Source organism: Anopheles aquasalis, chromosome 3, assembly GCF_943734665.1.
Source record: "Anopheles aquasalis chromosome 3, idAnoAquaMG_Q_19, whole genome shotgun sequence".
NCBI lineage: Eukaryota > Metazoa > Arthropoda > Insecta > Diptera > Culicidae > Anopheles > Anopheles aquasalis.
Window position 1 is genome coordinate 37,501,828 of NC_064878.1, and position 22,236 is coordinate 37,524,063.

General features: G+C 44.7%; 4 protein-coding genes across 9 annotated transcripts in view; 1 reads left to right on the forward strand and 3 right to left on the reverse strand.

Annotated features, from left to right (window-relative positions):
• Window positions 1-834: 834 nt before the first annotated feature.
• Window positions 835-22,236, reverse strand: part of LOC126578486 (zwei Ig domain protein zig-8) — a 137,578-nt gene continuing 116,176 nt past the window's right edge. For 3 of the 6 annotated variants that reach the window (XM_050241084.1, XM_050241085.1, XM_050241082.1), the window contains exons 8-12: window positions 14,082-14,340; window positions 13,839-14,005; window positions 13,631-13,760; window positions 13,433-13,553; window positions 6,292-6,520 (exon numbers count right to left, since the gene is read on the reverse strand). In XM_050241084.1, coding sequence (XP_050097041.1) covers window positions 6,464-6,520; window positions 13,433-13,553; window positions 13,631-13,760; window positions 13,839-14,005; window positions 14,082-14,340 — 734 coding nt within the window. In that variant the 3' untranslated portion in view covers window positions 6,292-6,463. Of the gene's footprint in view, window positions 1,913-6,291; window positions 6,521-13,060; window positions 13,370-13,432; window positions 13,554-13,630; window positions 13,761-13,838; window positions 14,006-14,081; window positions 14,341-14,508; window positions 15,199-22,236 lie in introns of those variants that run through there. The other 3 variants (XM_050241083.1, XM_050241086.1, XM_050241087.1) reach the window with 3 other exon arrangements.
• Window positions 2,237-3,363, forward strand: LOC126578491 (27 kDa hemolymph glycoprotein-like). The gene is made up of 5 exons (XM_050241092.1): window positions 2,237-2,324; window positions 2,399-2,609; window positions 2,676-2,839; window positions 2,917-3,043; window positions 3,121-3,363. Exons 1-5 carry the CDS (start codon window positions 2,276-2,278, stop codon window positions 3,245-3,247), a joined length of 678 nt encoding a protein of 225 aa, XP_050097049.1. The 5' UTR covers window positions 2,237-2,275; the 3' UTR covers window positions 3,248-3,363.
• LOC126578490 (27 kDa hemolymph protein-like) lies at window positions 4,260-5,619 on the reverse strand. The gene is made up of 6 exons (XM_050241091.1): window positions 5,470-5,619; window positions 5,164-5,401; window positions 4,933-5,096; window positions 4,725-4,854; window positions 4,528-4,648; window positions 4,260-4,455 (listed from the first exon to the last, which is right to left on the reverse strand). The coding sequence occupies exons 1-6, from the start codon at window positions 5,519-5,521 to the stop codon at window positions 4,405-4,407; spliced, it is 756 nt and encodes a 251-aa protein (XP_050097048.1). The 5' UTR covers window positions 5,522-5,619; the 3' UTR covers window positions 4,260-4,404.
• LOC126578489 (27 kDa hemolymph protein-like) lies at window positions 8,119-9,475 on the reverse strand. Its single transcript, XM_050241090.1, has 6 exons — window positions 9,388-9,475; window positions 9,078-9,315; window positions 8,828-8,991; window positions 8,620-8,749; window positions 8,424-8,544; window positions 8,119-8,360 (listed from the first exon to the last, which is right to left on the reverse strand). Exons 1-6 carry the CDS (start codon window positions 9,437-9,439, stop codon window positions 8,304-8,306), a joined length of 762 nt encoding a protein of 253 aa, XP_050097047.1. The 5' UTR covers window positions 9,440-9,475; the 3' UTR covers window positions 8,119-8,303.

A 22,236-nucleotide genomic window follows, 5' to 3' on the forward strand; every position in this document is an offset into this window, starting at 1 on the left:
ATGCCAAATACCATTCCCCACGTTGCGCGCTCTCAATCGCTAATCAATTCGTAGCCATACCAAAAAGCAGTGCGAAGTAGTGAATGGAATATTTTCCGGATGAGTGCGTGAAGGATTCCTGTTTAATCAACCCCGGTAAACGGTCCGAGGTCCATCGGGAATGCTGCGTATTTCGACGTATACGTGAGCATGATTTAACTGAATTGCACGAATGACGATTCGTTCATTATCCTCCTGCCGTTTGTTAGAGAGCTTATCGAGCGCACAAAGCGCTCTCAAAGCTTTCCACCACCACGGAACTGTATTTACAACCTTCAGTTAAATGTGAGCGAATCTCATCTCGACACACCAATTTCCGCCCCCCCCCCCCCTTTCCGCGACTGCTTCAACCTACATGTTATGTTGTTGGTGCTTGGCCGTTGTCTCGACAAAGCAGAGGATGAAAAAAAAACCTGCACACGAATGCACACAAAAAAAAAATGCTGCCACTCAATAGGAACCCTTTCGAGCCTTATTCATGCGAACGAAACGGGACCGTGGATCGGAGCACTTAATTTACCATTTTCGGGCCAGCGGCCAGGCTGTTTGCGTTGCAACATTATTATCTGCGTGTATGCGTGTTTCCCTGTTCGTCTCTCTCGCATTTTTTTTCTTCTCTTCTTTTTTGGCCAACGCTTTTCCCTCTGCACTGCTTGCTCGCTTTAGCTTTATTCAGAGCCTTTGGTCCGTTTGTTGTCCGGCAACGGTTCTCTTCGCTCCGATTTTTCCGCTTTTATTTGGAACCAATTTATATACCAACCCCCTCCCCCTCCCCACCGGGCGCGAGTGACCCTTTTGATGAGATCTCTCGCGCTTTTTTCCCCCGTTTGCTTGCTTCATGCTCCGTGCCACGGTATCGGGCGCAATGCTTCATGCATCGGCGAAGCCCGGTAGCACAAGTCATGTTTGATTAATGCTTGGGCAAACGCGAGTATTCACTCTTTAACAATGCATTCGATGCATTCCGGTTATCGGCTTTCTGCGGGGCGCTCCTCGGAGTACCAGGGGCCAGGCAGTTCCGGGGTCCTTTTTTGTTTAAGCTCTCAATTTATTTACACATAGCCCCACCACCCGATTGGGGTGGAGGCCAGAACGGAACCCGCGAGATGCCGTTTTGTCCCCTTTTTTTGTTTGTCATGTTGTTTTAATGATCTTTTTGTTTTCCTTTTTTTTGGTTCGTGTTTCCCCTGTCGCTGCTTGTGCTTTTCGGGCTGCAGAAGTGCAATTTCGATATTGCTTTCCATTTCATCCGGAACCGGCACTATAGCGAGGCGAGTTGATTTATTCAGAGTGTCAGATACGCGATCCCTGCGAAACGGGCCCCCCCCAGCCAGAGCCTATCTTCTTATGAATTGATGAAAGTATTTGTTCCTGGACTCACTGCAGCGAGCATCCCGAGCGAGTCTACCACCAATCGGTGCTACGGCAATGTAAAGGGGGGAATCGAAAGGATCGGAAGGATGTTTGTGGTATATTTACAGAAAGAACGTCCATAGCTGCGCCTCAATCTATCATCATGATCACGTTCAACAGACGACAACGGCTTTAGCGGCGGCTTGTGATGGTTGTTGCTTGATCGACGGTTTGACGATTAGCACCAAACTCTGGTCTGTGGTCTGGGCAGCGAGTGTTACGCTTTGCGTGATATTCTCTACCAGAAGTCTCCATCCTAGTGGCGCCTGTCTCCTAGTGGGGCCTGTAGCCTATGCCCACCGCTGATGGTTCCCTGCCGTCCATTAGGCATAGCTTGACGTCAGCAGATAGGACAGTATCACGCTGGGAAAGAACAGACACTCGAGCAGGATGGCGGACAGCCGTGACGTGGCGGCCGCTCCGCTTGTTTTTCGACGCGAGATCGCCGCCGTGTTATCGCCTGGAAGTAGAGAAGCAAGCAGAGAAGACGAGCAGAGTCAGATTGGCTGAGAATTCGTGCGTTGAAAGTGGAAGATCATCGGATCATCGTAGCATATGGTGTTTTACTATCATCTGCATACAACATTAAGATTGAAATATATTTTTTTACGCATGTAACTGTTATGACTACATTCAACGAATTAGATTATCTCAGACAACTATGGAAGGGATGGAGATGTTACACAATTGCCGTGGCACGTCGTTATCAGCATCAGCGTTACATGTACCATCATTCTATTTCGATTACCGTGGCACAGCGTCTTGCGTTATTGTGTCAAGTGCTTCACTCACGAACGGTCTAGTTAGACGCTTTGCCACTAGAATGCACAAGTTCCTTGTAGCTTTCGTGTGTTTTGCAGGGATTTTAGCAGGTAAGAGATGCGGTTTATTTATCAAATGAATACTTGCAACACAAAATAATTCACGGAAATTCTCCCCAAAACAGTCTGCAGTGGGACGGTGGAACATCCAAGGATTGGCAGATTGGGGAAATTTTGGCAACGATGCCAAAACCACACTGAATCCGACGGGGTCTTCATGGGTATTTACCGATCAGTAAGAATGGGTGATTCTTGCGTGGGAAGGTTGAAATTTGAAGAGTTGTGGGACGACTTGCAGTTAATAACCAACGAGACGCGGAAAGCATTATTCGAAGAGTGAGTAAAATGCGTGCAGTTCTGGTGGTCGACTGTCATTTCAATTATAATTTTCCATCCAAACAGATACTGTCCGCAGCTGCGAGTGTTTAACATCTGCATGAACACAATAGTGGATAGCTTAATACCTTGCTTTGACGACATCGAGAACAACATCACTCGAGAGTTCGTAAGCGTACTGCCGGATGCGGTGCAGCTTTTTTGCAAGGATGATGGTGAAATACTCTCCGGTTCGTACACAGTATTGAAGATGTCTCAAAAACACCACCATGCGAAGTTTATCGATTATTATATCTTACATTCATAGGAGGGGGTGAGATCGCCAAGCGACTGGAGTGCGTGCGGGAGCGGGAAGCCAAGGAGAGGAATTGCTTCTCAATCCTTGAACAGTTCAAACCTATTGACACCTTCGTACTGACCCAGGAACAGTGCAGGTAACAGAGGAAGTCATTGATTGCACATGCTTTGATGTAGTTACAGAAATAATAATTTTTGGTCAATCTTTTCGTAGCATATTCACTAACTTCCGACAGTGCTTCAAGGAGCATGTGGACGCATGCGAAATATCTGCCGTAATGAGCTTATACGATTTGTTTTATAATGCTGCATTCCGTTCCGGAGCCTGTCGAAATGCATAAGCGAATCTAGCGCCCAGGATGGCGGCTGCGGAGTATAATGACGAGAAAGGACAATAAATCCAATTCTATGTTTCATCTAATTTGATGGACCACAATAAAATAAGCTTGTATCAGAAAATGTTTCTTGTTATATTGGCATTAATATTATTTAATGTTAAACCATTAAACTGTCACTTGAGCTGGAGCTTAATTAGTATTATTTACCGTTGGTCAAACACAGACGAGTCAGCATATTTTGTGCACAAAGTAAAATCAAACGCGACGTTTTGTTAAAGCAAGTTGATTAGTAAGCGTCTGACAAGTTCTGCAGGGTTACAAAGCTGTGTACAGGATAATTTGCTGGAATGTTGGATTCGTCAACATGTAAAGAACCATGAATTCGATTATGTTTCATTTATATTCCAAGATACATCATAAAAAAATATTATTTGTTAAACTTTGCCGATCGACTAGAGAGGTAATATTAGGCATCTGTTTAATGAAAGGTTACATTTTGCTAATCATGAGCACCTCAGATGATCCACTAAGTAACTTGACAAAAAAAATCGTTTAAACAGATAACATTGGGGATCACTAGAATGACCTATTGAAGCGTAAAGCAGCGTCTCGTTCGCGCTGATAGCGATTTTGTTTTGTTTTTTTTTTAAATGAACGTTTATTCCAGACAGATAACAGTGGTAATGAAATGATCTTGACCTAGTCAGGTTGACCTGAAACATTTGAAATGGTTCACTGAAACCAAGACGATGCCGAACATTTTGGTGGGCAAATTAGACCACTAAAGTCAACAATGTTGTTTCTATAGATTTTATGACTATTTTTTATAGAAAGATTAAGCTCGTTAAAGTTTAACAAATTAAGTTATTCCAAAACGATGAATCAAAACAATACGTGACGCATTCTTGTGCTATTTTTCTCAAATTTCTTTCGTTAGTCCGTTGCTAATATAAGAAATTCCATAAATAATTATTGTTGATTCTGCCAGTGCAATAAAAGAAACACGTATTTGTGGTCCTTTCTGCGAAATTCCTTTATTAAACAACATTGAATGCACTGGATTCGTAGTTCGGGTTTTGCAAACAAATTTATTACGGCTTCGGTGTCAGTATGAAGATCACTATCGCACCAACCGCAAACCCTGACATTTTGCCCCCTGTTCATACAATCGCGTTGTTATCAACCAGTTCCAGCTGTGGCACCACCGTATTCTGTGAAGCGAAGAGCAAATGTTTTAACAAGCACGCTCAAATATTGCGCCTATTTCAGAGCGTGGTTCTTACCTTAGCGCAAGGCGTCATTCGAAACAGTGCATTGTGGAATAGATCGTAAATGCCCAGAATTTCCGACATTTGGCAACTGTCCAGTTTCTCCTTAATGCATTGACGGAAATTGATTAAACCGCTAAGAAGAGATTCCAACAAATTATTACACCGGTCTTGGCCTTGAGGCTGGCACATTGAATGACTTTCTGTGTTACCTGCACTGTTCCGGCGTGAGTTCGGAAATGTCCGAATCATCATTCCAGGTGCTAGCAATCGATGTGGCACACACCGTTAACTCATCAACCTTCGTCGCGATACATTCCAATCGCGTCTCATCTTCCATTTCTAGCCACAGGAATACAACAATCAATCATTCCTCAGGTTTTTATGTTATGCGGCCCAGAGTAAATTAAGAAAACTTACGGAATATGATACTTCCATCGTTCTTACAAATAAGTTCGACTGCGTCAGGAATGATACCGGCCAACGCCTCGACAATGTTGTAGTCATCGCTCTCAAGACATGGCTTCATGCCAGTCAAAATACCATCCTTGCAAGCAGCGACCGTTCGCAGCTTTGGACAGTAGCTAATAGAACGTGCAGTGGTTAGTAGACAATCGTAGACACAGCGTCAACTTGTGCTCTCTAACTCACTTTGAAAAGAATGCTGATCGCGTTGCGTTTGTTAGCTTGTCCAAATCGACCATGAAATTGTCTGCATCGAAAGCGGCCGCACACATCATACCCTGTTCAACTGATTGCATAAAATTAGGGAACGCCGCATCGGAGCCTGTGTTGTTTTTGCACATTTCACGCATTTCCGTCAGGAACTCGTCCACTTCGTTCGATTCATTGGACTCCGAGCTCGCACCAATCGGGGATCCATCACAGACTGTTCAAGGAAATACCGAGGATTTTAAATGCACAGGCTCTGCAGAAACTTTCTCGTTTATTGCTTACCCACGAACAGCGACAGCCCAATGAAGAGCAACGTAACACTCAACTTTGACATTCTTACAATGACAAATGTAACCTCCTTCAGTACGCAAGATTCAGAAACTAGATCGTTCGCGAGCGGAGCACGACGTTAAATAATGGCAGGCCACCGCAGCACACTCGTCGAGATGCCTCTAAAACGAGTTACAGCCCAGTCGAACTGATAAGGCAGCAGCGGGTAGCGGTTGCGCCTGCTTACTATTTACCATCAATTCTGCCCGTTAATCAAGTTGGGTGAAAATACGAACACGAATTGAGTCATCGAATCACGAAGTGAAGCTGATCGTTTCGAAATCAATTTTGCTTATCTACATGATGTTGCTGGATTAATCATTATAGATGCAAGTTTGTTTAGCAGATTAGTAAGAAGAAGGTATTTCCGCGACTGCGACTGCCACACTGATCGAGTAAGGAGATCGAGTTGGTGGCCTTTGGTGCTATGATTCACACATGATTTGGGCAATCGTGCTTGCATTGCTTGAATGTTGGCCATTGCTGTGGTATGATCAAACTTCAGCAAGAATTCCGCGATGTTTGCCGAAAGCCCTCTTTAATTCATTCTAAAAATTTTTATCAATAGGCGAAAAAGAAATTTACCACGAATGGTCGGTTGATTTGACAAGAGCAATTGGCACTCACTCGAACTTTCAGCAGAAACATTCCAGGTCCCTCCCATTTGATTGCTGTTTGCTTCAATACGATCGACAATAAGATGAATATTAAGAAAAATTAAAATTGTTGTTATGTGATAAAACAATGTTGAAAGAACAAAAAAAACTTTGACGATTTTGCATAGCGATAAGTTGCATTCATTTATTTTATTACAGTATTTACTTTTCTTCTCTATTGAACATTGGTTATTTTAGAAGAGGCCAAAGGAAGGCCAGTATATAAAGAAGAATAACATCATCAGTAGAGAATAAAGAAGCAGCTGTACACTGATCGATTGTTTTCTCATTCAGACCTCAACAATTGAGTTGTTATCAAGAAGGTAAACATTAGGTCCCTGTGTGAACTGTGAAAAATAAGAACGAATGTTCCGATAATACACATAAATCACTTCAGAGCACGTTACTTACGTTGCCACAAGGGGTCAGGGACAACATTGTATTCATGGGTATATCGTAGGTGTTTATAAAGTCCGACATATCACAAAGATCCAGTTGGTCCTTCAAGCACTGCCTGAAGTTGGTAAGCATGCTAAGGAAAGATTCGATCCAATAGATTATTTCGGTTGCGTTCTCAAGCGCCATATTCACTTCTCCTTTCTCTCTCCTTATCGAAGTTACCTGCACTGTTCCTGTGTCAGTTTGGAATCCTCCCAATCCCAATTCAGGTTGTTTGCTAGTGTCTTGGCACATAACGACATTTGTTTTGCTTTCTCCTTAATGCACTCTTGCCGTTGCTGGTCTTTCAGTTCTAGCGGAATGCATGCAATGACGAATTATGTGTTAGTGTCTCGCATATTCAGAAAAAGACTAGTCCTGCAACACTTACTGAATACGATTTCTCCATCATTTTTGCACGCATGGTCCAAGGCTTCCGGAATGCTGTCATAAAGAGCCTGAACCATGTTGAACGTACCCTCTTTGAGACATGGTTGAACAGCATCCAACATACTATCATGGCAAGAGACTAGCGATCGCACCTTAGGACAGTATCTATTGAATGGATCGATCGGAAATGAATGCGTTTTCATGTGCCAAAGAATCAACAAAAAAAGGGCAATGCATTAACAATCACTCACTTGCCAAAAAATGTTCCACGAGTTGCGTTGGTAAGTTCGTCGAAATCGTTCACAAAATTCTCTGCATCGAAATCCGCCACACAATCCATAGCCTGTTCAACTGCTTCCATAACTACCTTGAAGGCGGCATTGGAGCGAGTATTGCGTTTACACTGTTTACGAACTTCGCCCAGCATTCCCACCACTTCGTACTCATCCGACTCAGAGCTCTCACTGGACAATGCAGATCCATCGCACACTGTCCCAGGAAATGGCAATGATTTTCAATAAGTAAACGGTTACTTCCATAAGCAACGCTTGTAATGCTTACCCACTAACAGCGACAGCCCAATGAAGAGCAAGATAACACTTAACTTGATCATTCTTACGATGTAGTTATGGACTATCTCTAGTGCACAGGAATCAGAAACTAGACTGTTTGTGAGCGGAGTACGTCCTTAAATAAATGAAGGGGACTCACCGTACTAATCTAGATCGCTATGTAGGTGCTATGGCAAGATTCTTGATTGATAAGGCAGTAGCTCGTTCCAGTAGTGACTGTTACTGTGTTGTGACTGTAATTTCGTTTCGTAATAACAAATAACAGCTTTACCGATCAAGTAAGAGTATCAGTGAGATACGCTGCAATTTATGTTCATCTTTTTCACGTGTTGATGTCATTTGCTTGGTAGAGCGTTCAAAAGAGGTTTGCGAAAGCAGAGGTTTCGAAACGATCGTTTTAATTTTGAAAAATGACTTTAAACTCTAAATGTTCTCATACAGCTTTGTAACCACTGCAGTTGCAATTGCATCAAAGTCGAGAAAGGTCAATTTTAAAGCGCCTGGTATCTCGACCACGTAATAAACAGTTCACGTTAACTCTTCAGTACTGTTTATGTATTGCTAATTAACTTGCTTTATTCAGATTTCTTGTTTCTATACATAGTAGGAGCCGTTCAGTTGCTTCTTCTTTCGAAGTGCTGTCGAACTGGATTGGTTAGGATTTCCATCCGATATGTTACGAATTGAACTTGACGTTCTATTACTACAACGACACCCCTGATCTTCTGCTTTAAACCTCCACAATTGTGTTGTTTTCAGGTAGGTTAACGTTTTGCACCTCGGTATGCTGCGAAGTAGAGAACGAATATCCTAGTAAAGCGCCCGAATCACGTCAAATCAGGTCACTTACATTAACACAGGGCGTCACGGGCAATATAGCATTCATGGGTATATCTAAGATGCTTACAAAGTCCGACATGTCACAAGGGTGCAGTGGGTTCTTCAAGCACTGTCTGAAGTTGGTAAATGAACTAAGAAAAATATTGCTGTAAGTTATTATTGCTGTCACGACTTTTTCATGCACATTGGCGGTTTTTCTGTGGTACCTGCATTCTTCTTGCGTCAGTTCAAGAAAATCGAAGTCTCCGCTCCTTCCTTCAGCAAACGTGTACAAACACGTCGATATTTGCTGAGCTTTCTGCTCAAGGCACTCATGGCGTTGCGGGTCTTTCAGATCTAGCGGAACGCATGCAACAACGAATCACTGCATAGTGTCTCACGTATTCAGAAAGAGAACTGGTCTCAAACACTTACTCATAATGATTTCTCCATCGTTCTTACACACAAGGTCCAAGGCTTCTGGTATGCTGTTATAAACAGCTTGAACTATGTTGAACGTACCCTTTTTGAGACATGGTTGAACAGCAGCCAACATACTGTCTTGGCAAGAGACGAGCGATCGCAGCTTAGGACAGTATCTATTGAATGGATCGATCGGAAATGAATGCGTTTTCATTTGCCGAAGAATTAACAAAAAAAGGGCAATGCATCAACAATCACTCACTTGCCGAAGAATGTTCCACGAGATGCGTTGGTAAGTTCGTTGTAATCGATCTTGAAATTCTTGTTATCGAAATCCGCCACACAATCCATAGACTTTTCAAGTGCTTCCATGACTACCGAAAAGGCAGCATTGGAACCTGTGTTGCGTTTACACTGTTTACGAACTTCGCCCAGCATTCCCACCACTTCGTACTCATCCGACTCAGAGCTCTCACTGGACAATGCAGATCCATCGCACACTGTTCAAGGAATCGACGATGATTTTTAATAAGTAGACTGTTACTTCCATATGCACCGCTTGCAATGCTTACCCGCTAACAGCGACAGCCCAATGAAGAGCAAGGAAACACTCAGTTTAGACATTCTTACGATGTAGTTATGGACCACCTCTAGTGCACAGGAATCAGAAATTAGCTTGTTTGCGAGCAAAGCACGGCCTTAAATAATCGAAGGCGATGCACCGTACCTATTGGGGCCTTATAGGATGTATGGCACGATTCGTTACCGATAAGGCAGTAGCTGTTTGCTGTTGTAATTGTTTAGCTTTCGTGAGGATTCCAAGAACTACTAGCATTTACTCCGAACTTACGGGAAGTCCATGAGCGGATCAGATTATCGCTTAAAAATCTAGTTGTACGTTGTGTATTTGACATTGACGTTATGATTTTTTCATTAAACGGAATGTTTCTGTAATACAGCTTGATGATGCATTGGAGCGTATTTTCAAATTATGTTTGCCATCCTTACAGTTCATTTGCAGCGACCCTACAACCATGGTTTCTGCCAGTGGCTCTATTTTCTCGTCCTTCCGTGTTGAACGAGTATTTACGGCAGACATGATAAACGAGTTATCGATCACCGATCACCGTTACAACAGCAGCAACGGGACATTGGGTAAAGACGCGTCGCGACTTAACCTCATTAGCATATGGGGGGTTAGTTCCAAGAATAACTTTCAAAGTATAAGAATGGAAGAGAATCTGGAAACTGCGCATTTAATTGCCCTTTCTGAATGAATGTTTACTTATTTGCTTTAGTCAGAGTTTTTATTTCTATATATTATTGAAACCGTTCATTTGCTTTTTATTACGAAGTGCTAGCGAACTGGATAGGTTAAGATTTCCATCCGATATGTTGCGAAGTACATTCGGATTTTTATAACTCTAACCAAACCCCTTATCTGCTATTTTAAACCTCAACAATCGCGTTGTTTTCAAGCAGATTAACGTTTGGCTCCACCGTATGCTGCGAAGTAGAGTGCAAATGTTTTAGTTGAACGGATGAATCACGTCAGATCACGTAACTTACATTAACACAAGTGGTCAGGGGAAATATAGCATTCATGGGTATATCATAGATGCTAACAATGTCCGACAAATTACACAGATCCAGTTGGCCCTTGATGCACTGTCTGAAGTTGGTAAGTGAGCTAATAAAAGATTTGCTATAAGTTATTATTTCTGTCGTCACCTTTCCATGCACATTGGAGGCCTTTTTCTACTACCTGCATTGGCCCTGCGTCAATTCAGTAAAATCGATGCCACCGTTCCCTCTATTAGTAAACATTTTGAAACACTTCGATATTTCATCGGCTTTCTGCTCAAGGCACTCACGGCGTTGCTGGTCCTTCAGTTCTAGTAGAACGCATGCAAAATCGAATCAATGCCTAGTGTCTCACGTATTTAGAAAGAGAACTGGTCTGCAACACTTACGGAATACGATTTCTCCATCGTTCTTACATGCAAGATCCAAGGCTTCCATAATACTAAGAAGAAATGTTTGAGCTATCTGGAACGTAGCTTCGTCGAGACACTGTTGCATACCAAAAAGCGATCTTCCTAGGCAAATGACGTGCGATCGCGCTTTTAGACAGTATCTATTCGAACGACAAATCGTCAATTATTGTGTGTCGTAGAGAGAACCAACAAAGCAGTATATCATCAACCACTTACTCAGTGAAGAATGCTCTTCGCGTAGCGTTGGTCATTAGGTCGAAATCGGTCTTGAATTTGTCGATATCGATATCGATATCTGCTTTACAGATTATAGCCCGATCAACTGACTTCTTGAAAAGGTTGAAAGGTGCATCGGACCCAGTGTTTTTTATGCACTGTGCACGTACTTTCCTCAGGATGTGTCCTATTTTGTCCATTTCATTTGACTCAGATGACTCAGAGCTCTCACTGGGACTCAATGCAGATCCATCGCACACTGTCCCAGGAAATGGCAATGATTTTCAATAAGTAAACGGTTACTTCTACATTCAGTGCGTGCAATGCCTACCTACTAAAAGCGACAGCCCAATGAAGAGCAAGGAAACACTCAGTTTAGACATTCTTACGATGTAGTTATGGACCACCTCTAGTGCGCAGGATTCAGAAACTAGCTTGTTTGCGAGCAAAGCACGTGCTTAAATGACTGAAGGCCGCGCACCATTCCTAACGGGGTCTTACAGGATGTATGGCATGATTCGTTACCGATAAGGCAGTAGCTGTTTGCTGATGCAATTGTTTACCTTTCGTGAATATTCCAGGAGCTACCTGCATTTACCCCGAACTTACGGGAAGTCCATGAGCGGGTAAGATTTTTTTTTTTTTTTAGTTGATATCTTACGGACGGAGCCGTATATATTAGAAAGATAGAGGAAGATAGAGTATAAACAGTAGAGGGAACAGGCATTTCCTCCTGCCCCAGGGACCCTTATACCGGGGGTGCTCGGTGTTTAAACCTAATGACTTAAGCCTAGTATCGCGCCAGACCAGCAAGCCTGGTTCATCAGCATCACATTCGAGCGCAGGCTCGGGTGCGGGCAGCTTGGTGGAGCATCAATTGGGCCCGATTCCTCCGTGGTCGTGGGCCTCGCTCCACGGGTTTTGGCTCCGCATAGTTGAGGTGGCATGCATCGCCTTGGGGCCCCAACATCGTAGGGTACGCTGATCCCGTTGTAGTTTATGAGACCTGTGACGTGAGAGATGGTCAGTGCGTTAGTTTTTGCCAGCGATGTTGGGGTCCGACGCGCAGAGGCACTCTGGCGCCGGTCTTCTACTCCCTGGTGCGGTGCGAGTGACGTGTATCATTCGGCTGCAACGTTGTTCGGGGTGCCAACGGTCGCGACTAACAAAGAGAACATGGACAACATCAACTACGGGGAAGGTGAAAACAGAAGGAAGACTACACTAAACATCTATTCCCACTTCCCGCGCAAAGTTGTAAATAATTTTCAGAAGGTCCATGTCTTGAGCCGCCAGGACATCCCGGATGGGAACCCCACACCGCCCACCAGCCGCCGTGAATGCCGTGATCAGAGCAGGTCTTGCCGGCTCGAACTCCACGCAGGACCACAGAAGGTGATCCAAATCATGGAATCCTTCGCCACAGCCGCAGACCTTTGAGTCGGCCAGACCGATACGATGGAGGTGCGTGCTAAGCGCGAAGTGATTAGACCGGAGTCTGGACATCATCCGCACGAAGGCACGTCCCACCTTGAGGCCGCTAAACCAAGGTCGGAGCGAGACTCTGGGCGCAATTGAGTAGTGAAACCTCCCGAGCTCTCCCTCGTCCCATCTCCTCTGCCATCTTTCGAGGCAGAGTCGCCGAGACAAGTGGAGGAACTCATGAGGCTGATGAGCGGGTAAGATTATCGCTTTAAAATCTAGTTTTACATTGTGAATATGGCATTGACGTTAGGATTTTTCTCAGGAAATTGCAATGTTTCTTTACAACTGTTTGATGATACAATGGTGCAACTTGTTGTACCCACTGGTAAACACAGTATTTCAAATGTTATGCCAATGCGACCCTACAACCATGGTTTCTGCCAGAGGTTCTATTTTCTCGTCCTTCCTTATCGATCACCGATTACCGTTACAACAGCAGATGCACTGGCAAAGTAAAAGAATGGAAGAGAATCTGGAAACTACAATTTCGAAGAACGTTGCACGATAATTACACATACTTTGTAAGAAAATAAGTACAACTATGACATAATTGGTTGTTTAGTTTTATACAGTTCTTCTATTACATAGTAGACATCATAAAACATCGAAGCAATGAAAACTACGCTAGGATTGTGCACATGTATCCTACAAAAAATGAAATTTTCCACCTGGCTAGAACTTTGTATTGCTCATTAGATTACTTTATTCCGAGTTTATTATTGTTAACATTCCCAAGGAATAAGATATGAAGCCAAAGCAGCATGTGTCCAGAGATTCTTCTGATATTTTGCCTTTTGTTCTAATTTTTAACAATCGAGTTGTTATCAAGTAAATCAACATTTGGCCCCTGGGTATACTGTGAAGGAGAGAACAATTTTTTAAATAATATGTACAAATCACTTCCGAGCACTTTACTCACGTTGCCACAAGGGGTCAGGGGCAATATTGCATTCATTGGTATATCAAAAATGCTGACAATGTCCAACATATCACAAGGTTCCAATTGGTCCTTGATGCACTGTCTGAAGGTGATAAGCTTGCTAAAGAAAGATTTTTGATATGTTATTATTTCTGTCACCACCTTCAACCATGTACATTGCAGGCTTCTTTTTGTTACCTGCATTGGCCCTGCGTCAATTCAATCAGATCGATGCCACCGTTCCCTCTATTAGTAAACTTGTCGATACACGTCGATATTTCATTGACTTTTTGCTTCATGCACTCTTGGCGTTGCTGGTCCTTCAGTTCTAGCAGAACGCATGCAAAACCGAATCAATGCCTAGTGTCTCATGTAATTAGAAAGAGAACTGGTCTGCAACACTTACGGAATACGATTTCTCCATCGTTCTTACATGCAAGGTCCAAGGCTTCCCGAATAATACTATCAATAAATGTTTGAGCTATCTGGAACGTAGCTTCGTCGAGACACTGTTGCATACCAAAAAGCGATCTTCCTAGGCAAATGACGTGCGATCGCGCTTTTAGACAGTATCTATTCGAGCGACGAATCGTCAATTATTGTGTGCCGTTGAAAGAACCAATAAAGCAGTATATCATCAACCACTTACTCAGTGAAGAATGCTCCTCGCGTTGCGTTGGTCATCATGTCGAAATCGGTCTTGAATTTGTTGATATCGATATCGATATCTGCTATACACCTCTTAGCCCGTTTAAACGAATAACGCTTGATAATGTTGAAGAGTGCATCGGAGCCACGGGTTTTTATGCACTGTGCACGTACTGTCTTCAGGGTTTTCTCTATTACTTCCATTTCGTTTGTCTCAGATGGCTTAGGGCTTTCAGTTGATAATGCAGATCCATCGCACACTGTTCAAGAAAATGGCGATGATTTTTCTATGTAAACGGTTACTTCCATATGCAGTGCTTGCAAAGATTACCTACTAACAGCGACAGCCCAATGAAGAGCAAGGTAACACTTAGTTTAGACATTCTTTCGATGCAGCTATGGATCACCTCTAGAGTAAAAAACTAGATTGTTCGTGAGCAAAGCACGTCCTTAAATAACCGAAGGCGACCCACCATGCCAATCGGGACCGTATAGTTAGTAGGGCAAGTTTCTATCCTGATAAGACTGTTTGCTGTTGCGCATGTATGCTTATGGTCACTATCTATCTCTTACTCACGTGCATTTACTCTGCGTTTATCGCTGCAAAATTTCATCTTTCGAGGGAATACAATGATGTATTCGTTATATAGTGATCGACTCTATGATGTTCCAGCAAAGTACATCTACATGATTTTCTTGACCCACAGATGCTCTCTAGCTACTGAGAAAGATAGTGGAATGACTCTTGATGTTATTAGTTACTACTGCTAGATTGCAAGCGCTGAAAGATTCATCTTTGTGCATTGCACGTTAGTTATGGCGCCAGATCTACCTAACTCTACTGCTGCTGATCTAATAAGCGATAGCAAGAAGTCAAATACATTTATCATTATGAGCTGTTTTTTGTTTGGTCTATAGATTATTACAATTGAATGTTTCAATCGTGGATCCACCTGGAGGTATTAAAGCAATGAATTGTGGCGTCTACGTTTACGTACTCTCCATTCAACATCATTCTGGCAATCTTTCGGGTCCACGTTGTTTTCACATAATGCATTACTCGCATACCGGGAAGGTCGTTCCACTGATGCACTGATGTTTCTGCATTTTTGTTTTTCCTTCGAATGAAGATCGCAAGAAGTACACCAATTTAACGGAGTTTTACTCTGACTTTTTTTTTGGAAGAACCCTGGGATTCTTATGAACTTTCATTTGGTTTTAGAAATGAAAACGATTTCAATTAGTTAGTAATCACCCAACGCAGTGCTAAGTTAACACGCAACATGTCTACGACGCAGCTAACCATCTCCCGGATAGAGGCGGAAACATTCACAATCAGCGTAAAGTAGACTGAAAGTAGACCATTCGCAAGTGACGTCACGATGCAAGATTCTTCGAAACCAAATTAAAACCTAAACAAACTGATAAGACTATCTCGCAGCCGTTAGCTATTGTGCGTGTTTACCACTTGCCATGCTCGCCAAAGTCACGAACAAAATCATCATAAGTGAAAGGAACAGACGTAATATTCACGACTCATTACGGCAGCACTCGGTAGTGCTCGGTTGCGTTTGGACGATCGGCACTCCATTTCTGATGCAGACACGATGACCTTCGCACAAACTCCACTCCATTGCGCTTGCGAACACTTCCGGAAGCCTTTTTTTGTTGAACTTGAGCGATAATGCGCCAAAGTTGGCTGGCAAAGAAAAGCATTTTGGGCCTTTGAGCTGTGCTCCCCATGTCACCGCTGTCGATGTCAAATGGCCGAAAGTTTAATGCAAACTAGTGTTTACTCGCGGCTCCGTTGCGCAGCGTCATCGACAATGATGCAACTTGAAGACGAAGGCGAAGGCAAACTTTCTAATGCATATTGAAAACTTTCTCCCGAAACATTTACCATTATACTTCAAATGACTTCACTGTGCGTCAGCGACAGAAGCAGACGGCGATGACGCGATGTTTGAGTTGGAGTTCCTTTTCGGGCAAAGTGAAGAATATTCCCTGCTTGCCACAACAGCTCTCCGCGTGCCAAGGTGGGGGAATGATGAGGGATTAGAAAATAAACAAGTGATTATGCGAGCAAATACATTTCACTCACCAGCCAGCCAGCCAGCCAGCGAGTGGAGCTGCCGATCCATCTACTCGAGGGTCGTTTTTGACGCCGTCGCCATCGTCGTCACCATAAAGGAAGCTCTTTCGTGCACGCCACGAAGGACGACAGAAGAATGGCTCTGATATGTAGGGGAAATAAAAAAAAAAACGGGAAAAAGCAACCGAAAGGAACCACTTAGCAAAGCCTGGGGCTCGTTGGCATCGAGCAGGCAAGTGGCAGGTGGCAGGGGATGCTTTTTGCAGAAAAAAGGACTCCGGAAGAGATGAAGGGACACTTTCCACTAATCAATCACTCGCTGCTGGGCTGCTCTCTCTCTCTCTCTTTCTCTTGGCTCGTGATTCATATTCTTGCTTCACATCGCATCGCATCGTGATTCATGATTTCGTGAGTATGTGTGTTTTGCTTCTCTGGTGGGGTGGATCTTCGCTTGGAGAAGATTTTCGAATTTTGAACTCCGTCTCACTCTGTCACGCTGACTGACATTGTCTTTGGAGCGCGTTGGGTATCGATATCGCTGGTACCACCAAACGGGTCTGCTTAAAATGATAAACGATTATGCTGGAGATGTCTATTATGTCTATCGGTGTTCTTCTTTCGCTCGGTTGTTTTTGCCGTCGCAATGGTTCACTCCTTTACCGTCCGTTCCGTCGATGAGAAGCACAACAATTCGTGTACGATTGTGGTTTCCTTTCATCGAATTTTATGTTTCGAAACATTTTCCCTCTGGATCAGCGGACTTTGCAAAACAAACAATTTTATGAGCTGGTGGCCAAAGTAGGGAAGACTAGTTTTTGACGATGGATCCCGTTGGATCACGAGAACTAACTGCTTACGGTGCTTGTCCGAAATATGCATTCAAGCGTTTCACCCAGATTCTTCTAACATTGGCATCAGTAGCAGCAGCAGCAGCAGCAGCAGCGGTAGCACCAGCGATCCATTTCGCATACCGATCGACAAGTTGAAAACGTTTAGTGCAAAATGATTGATTACTCCGCGCGTCCCGGGTGGCAGCGGTGGAGGAACGGAAGAGTATCTTAATCTGTTTCGTACACTCAGTGCCACCAGCACCGCGGCAACGGTAAATCCGTTTTTGATGTGATTCCTCCGTGAAGCTCCAGCCGGCCGTCGACCGGCGAAACGGATGATTTTCGACTCATCGGTCTCACGTACCGAAGGAGGACGAAGGAGTTTCACTTCAGTGCAAAGTGTCACCCACTAGCTACTACTACCGACCGGGACCGCCGGTTTGACATCTCGCCGGATGTAGAGTGCTCTGTATTCTTCGGTTGCGCAAAAGTGGGTCAAACACTTTGAGTATCGGACGACTCGGGATTGGAATGAGTTGGCAGAAAAGTGGCCAACCTTTCATGCCGCGGCCACGCTGAGATGCACAGTTGAATGTTTATGAAATTCGCGTTTCACCGGGTGGATGATGATTTATCGACTCATCCGATTCACTCACTGCCAAAATCCTCACGAATGGCGCGCCAGAATACTACATTCGTGTTGGGCACTTGAATGCTAGCATGTTGGGATCGCTCGTTGTTGTAATATTTTGTACTTAATGGTCGAGCTGCATTTAACACAACATGTTTGTTAAAGTAGGTTGTAAACGAGAGCTACAGTACCAGCTCTAAAGGGTTCAGCAGGGCATCTCGTTTGCGGTGCTTTTACTCAACATTTACCGGAATACTACAGGAGTGATCCTCGTCCACACCGAGCACATATGTTTAATTAATGCATGGAATATGCCGGCCAGTGGCCACAGTGAACGCCGGCGTATAGCATGCTTCCGTGGGAGCTTAATAACTTCCTCCTAGGATATATTAAACATGCTACCCGCTCTTGACTAGAGCTTCTCGTCGCTGGTCACGTCGTCGTTGTTGACGTGTTTGACGCGTTGACCTGCTGTACCTGGCCCGTGTGGCTGGTCAATGACGGATGGCCAGTGTCCATGCACGGACACAAGACTGACGCTGACGGTCGCCGGTAAAAGCTCATTCACTATGTTAATGCTTGGCTTCCGAGAGCGTTCCTTTCCCGTTAAGGGTCGTTCCTGGTGGTAATGGTGGCGTGCCGATGCCGGAAACGAGTGCGTGCTACCGTGTCAGTCAGTGTCCTGCGATAAGCAGCTGACCGAAGCCCGAATGTCCAGGCAAGGGGGAGACAAGAAAAAAAAATGGAACCCCACCGAACACCGAGAGCCGGAACGGGGCGCTCAACGATGGGAACGTGATTGCAATGGAAATTAAAAAGTGTAACGTGACCATGAAGCGGTTCCGTGCCCGAGAGATGGGTCACCCGCGGGGAATGATTATTATTATTCCACTCAGGCGGAAACCGAGGAGCGAGATGGAATGAAATTTGATTAACCTGGCCGGAATGAATAATTTAACCAGTGTTGATGGTGGCCACCTTTTACAAGGGTGTCATCTTTTCCCTTTTCGAAGCCACCGACATGGACACGACACACTTTGGAGGCCGATTCTGTAGTTTATGGGGCGTGATAATGGGTGAGATTTGAGAAAAAAAATATGATTTCCCCCTCGGAGCGCCTCGATGCCACCAAGGGGATGTAAGTGAAATGATGAGGCCGGTACACTTGGATTGACATTTGCATAGTTTGGCCCCATTACGATTTGCTGCCGGGCTCGTTCCTTCCTTCCTTTGCGTTGCTCACTGCCATATGTTGAGCTATGAAGCCACGAGATGATTACCACTGATTGCATCAGCTGAATTCGCTGTCATTGCTAACCGAGATAACCGGCACCGCAATTGTCAATTAGCTTGCGTTCCGCCGGCTCGATTCACGGTTCCATGGCCACGGTATCCATTTTAAGCCGCTAGAAATCCGTTTTCCGAACCGGATTACGATGGTTTATTTGAAGGGACAGAAAAAAATGCAAGAAAAAAAAACTGTTATTAGATTTGCGCAGAAAATCGCGTCGAGCGTGGTGCTGCAGCGACGCAATTACGGCCGCCCACCGCGGTGCCCATGTATCGTTGAAGCAATTGTGTTGCATATGCTCTTCGGATTTGCAGCTTTTTCTTCAGCTTTCTCCCGAAAACCCCTGGCAAAATGAGAGGCAGCTCGTGGGCAGCAGGAATGCAACGTTCTAAAATGCATGCCCACCATCCGTACGACCATCGCGATAGTAGCGAGTGTCCGGATTATGGTCGTTCTCTCTTAGCGGTCGCTGGCGTGGTATTATCCGCCAAATTCCGTCTCCTCCGGGCCGTTTCCGGAATATATTCCCGGGACGTAATGAGCGGAATGCTTGGCAGCATTTTAATGCTCCGTTGCACCGTGGTCTGTGGGCGAACCATGACCTAGAATTGCGAGCCGAAGGTGAATGTAAGGATGTAGGCGGTTGGTATGATCATGGTCGACATTTTAATGGTTAGCGTTCGTAGTCGCTTCCTTTTTTTTTGTTCCCTAAATTGACAGCAGCACCTTCCGACCGGATGTTCGTGCGCACACCAACTTACGATGATAAAACCGTGAGCCATTTTTATGCAACCGAGGTTGAACAAGGTGCACTTCACTTTCGGTGTCATTCCGGTGCTAAACTATTTGGTTGGTAAAGCAATCTGTTGAAGGACTTTTATAGGTATCACTTGCAGTAATCTTGAAGGTCACCCATACTCTCAATAAAGAAAATGCTAGGCTAAGCATAAGGCTCATCAATAGGTAAGGCCTTTGTTCGTCAAACTACGGATTTACAGCAGGTGCACCAATGCTATGTCCGCGCACGCGAAACACGATAACAAACCGCGAACACGATCGACCGCGGTCATAAAACCGCGCTGCCAATATAATCCCTCCCAAGGGCCCTCCGCAGACAGGGTCGCAACGCGTGAAATATTTTAATTTCAATTTGTCATCCACTTGCCACTCGTCGCCTCCAAGCGATGGGCCTTTTCCTTTGAAGTGTCCACCGAATGAAGTGGCCCGGGGGGGGAGGAGCGCGCGCACTCGCGCGATTGTCCATAGAGAAAAGGCGCGAAATTCAATCCGTAGCGTGCCATAAAGCTACCACTTAAACCGGGATGCAATCACTTGAAAGTAAATAAAATTTAAGTGCTTCATAAAATGTTTCGAAAAATCCATCCAAAACCCATCACACCACTAGCGCCCCGGGGTTCGCGATTGTGTTCGTAGCAGTCGCGCAGGGCCGAGTTCGAGATCCTAAAGAGTATCCTCGTTTTGTTTTCGTTTGACCACTCGCGCGAGGACTGGGAGCAGGTGGAAAAGGATTTCTTTTTTTTAGCTCCGCGCTTTAGCCCCGCCACTCGGTGACTCAATTTAGTAGATGGCTGACGACGGCTGAGGTGACGCTGTCGGCGGGAGGGGGTAGGAGGAGAGTGGTCTGCAAAACTGAATTATTGGCTGAACCCCCTCCCACCCCACTAGGCGATGCCACTAAAGTTGGCTGAGCAGCTGAGGCAACGCTTAATGCCTTGTCGCTTCTTTCTGTTTTGCTTTCTGGAGTCTTTCCGGAGTCTTCCAATTCAACTGTGCAGCCCCAAGTGGCGATGCCGGAAGCGCGGAAAAGATCAGAGACGAAGGGCGAGTGGCGGTGACTCGGCAAAGCAAACACCACAGCCGCCGTCCGACTGCGTCAAGTGAATGAAAAGCCATCAAATTTAATTTCCCAAGTTTAATTTTTATGGACTGCCACTTGCTGCAGTGCATGGCGTCCCGGGCCGTCCCGGGGAACGCGAACGCTTGTCATTCGGTCATCGGGCTGTAATTGGTTTTTGGTTTTGAAGAGGGACATGCGCGAGGCACCCACACTACCGGGCACTCTGTGTGGGCCGTGGTTAAGCTTGCGGGAACGGTAGACCGAAAACCTCGACTGATGGGGTACGGTCGACGATAAATTGAGTTGATCTCAATTTATGGTCACGACGCAAGAGGGGACCCTCTTGCCCTCAATTCGCCTAAACGCCATGTTTGTCAAGAGCTTCCGATCTAGTTGGTTGCCATTGTTTTACTTCGTGATTTGCTCTTTTTTCCCCGATTCGGGAATGTTTTATCTGGTTACTTATCGATACCGAGGATGATGGAGAACCATTTGATTGCTACCTAGTTCTAGAAAACTCCCCTGAATACGAATTCTGTGTTCCGAGTTTGGCCATGAGTAAGCAAAGCTGTGTCACTGAATCGATTTCTAGCCGCATCATGTCTCCAAAGCTACTTGCACCATTAAAAATGATGATGCATCCGCAAAAGCATCCCACCGACGCCAAAAGCCATCGATGCCAAATGATTGATGGCGCTGGCGGTAGGGAGGCCCCCAGCAGGGCTAGCAAAATATTCCAACATTCCGCTAAGCTGTGCATTTCTTAATCTCCCGAAAGAGGCAATCGGTTTCGAACGTTTAGTTTCGGAATCGGCCTTTTACCGGAAACCGGGGAGACATTACAAAATTGCCCAGACGAATCGATGTTTAAGCTTCGTCAGCAGCATTGTGCATGCGCTAGTCGCCCAGTGGGCCCGTTTTGTGGGTGAAATTGAGAAAAAATCAGTCCCAGGTCAAAGCGGAAACGACACCGAAAGTTTGTCGAGGGAATTCATCGGATTGTATGTCCCGTGGGAGAGGGAGATGGTCTTTGGGGTGATGTTGGTTCTTTTTTGACCCAGATCAACTCATAATTCAGTTTATTGGCGACTGATAGGGCGTTAGCAGGAAGGATAGTTCGTTTTGAAATTTATGTCTGCGTTTTATCTGCTAGTAAGGTATTTTCGGGCAGCACGACAAATGACAAGACAGAGTCTGGATCTGCATTAAGGTTTTTTTGTGATAATTTTTTCACATTTTTCATGACTGCTGTTCCTTTGAAAGATGTTGTATCTTTTTTGTTCAAACATTCGATTCTGGCAAAGATGTAGAATTTTGAATATCCACTCTTCATGAATGGCTCAATGCAACTCGCTAGCATACAAACTACCGGGCACTGCTACACTTTTTACTATTATCAGAACACTATTTTCCAGATAGCCTCGTCAAGTTTTTCCAGAAAATGTTGATACTTT

What these genes read in the sequence shown, in the direction of transcription:
- LOC126578489 (XM_050241090.1), bottom strand. Translation starts at nt 9,439, where the DNA reads ATGTCTAAACTGAGTGTTTCCTTGCTCTTCATTGGGCTGTCGCTGTTA. An exon ending in CGTGGAACATTCTTCGGCAA is followed by an intron (nt 8,992 to 9,077) that starts GTGAGTGATTGT and finishes TCCATTCAATAG; the next exon opens with ATACTGTCCTAAGCTGCGAT. An exon ending in CGATGGAGAAATCATTATGA is followed by an intron (nt 8,750 to 8,827) that starts GTAAGTGTTTGA and finishes GCGTTCCGCTAG; the next exon opens with ATCTGAAAGACCCGCAACGC.
- LOC126578491 (XM_050241092.1), top strand. Translation starts at nt 2,276, where the DNA reads ATGCACAAGTTCCTTGTAGCTTTCGTGTGTTTTGCAGGGATTTTAGCA. An exon ending in CGGAAAGCATTATTCGAAGA is followed by an intron (nt 2,610 to 2,675) that starts GTGAGTAAAATG and finishes CCATCCAAACAG; the next exon opens with ATACTGTCCGCAGCTGCGAG. An exon ending in TGATGGTGAAATACTCTCCG is followed by an intron (nt 2,840 to 2,916) that starts GTTCGTACACAG and finishes TTACATTCATAG; the next exon opens with GAGGGGGTGAGATCGCCAAG.
- LOC126578490 (XM_050241091.1), bottom strand. Translation starts at nt 5,521, where the DNA reads ATGTCAAAGTTGAGTGTTACGTTGCTCTTCATTGGGCTGTCGCTGTTC. An exon ending in CGATGGAAGTATCATATTCC is followed by an intron (nt 4,855 to 4,932) that starts GTAAGTTTTCTT and finishes TCCTGTGGCTAG; the next exon opens with AAATGGAAGATGAGACGCGA. An exon ending in CTCACGCCGGAACAGTGCAG is followed by an intron (nt 4,649 to 4,724) that starts GTAACACAGAAA and finishes ATCTCTTCTTAG; the next exon opens with CGGTTTAATCAATTTCCGTC.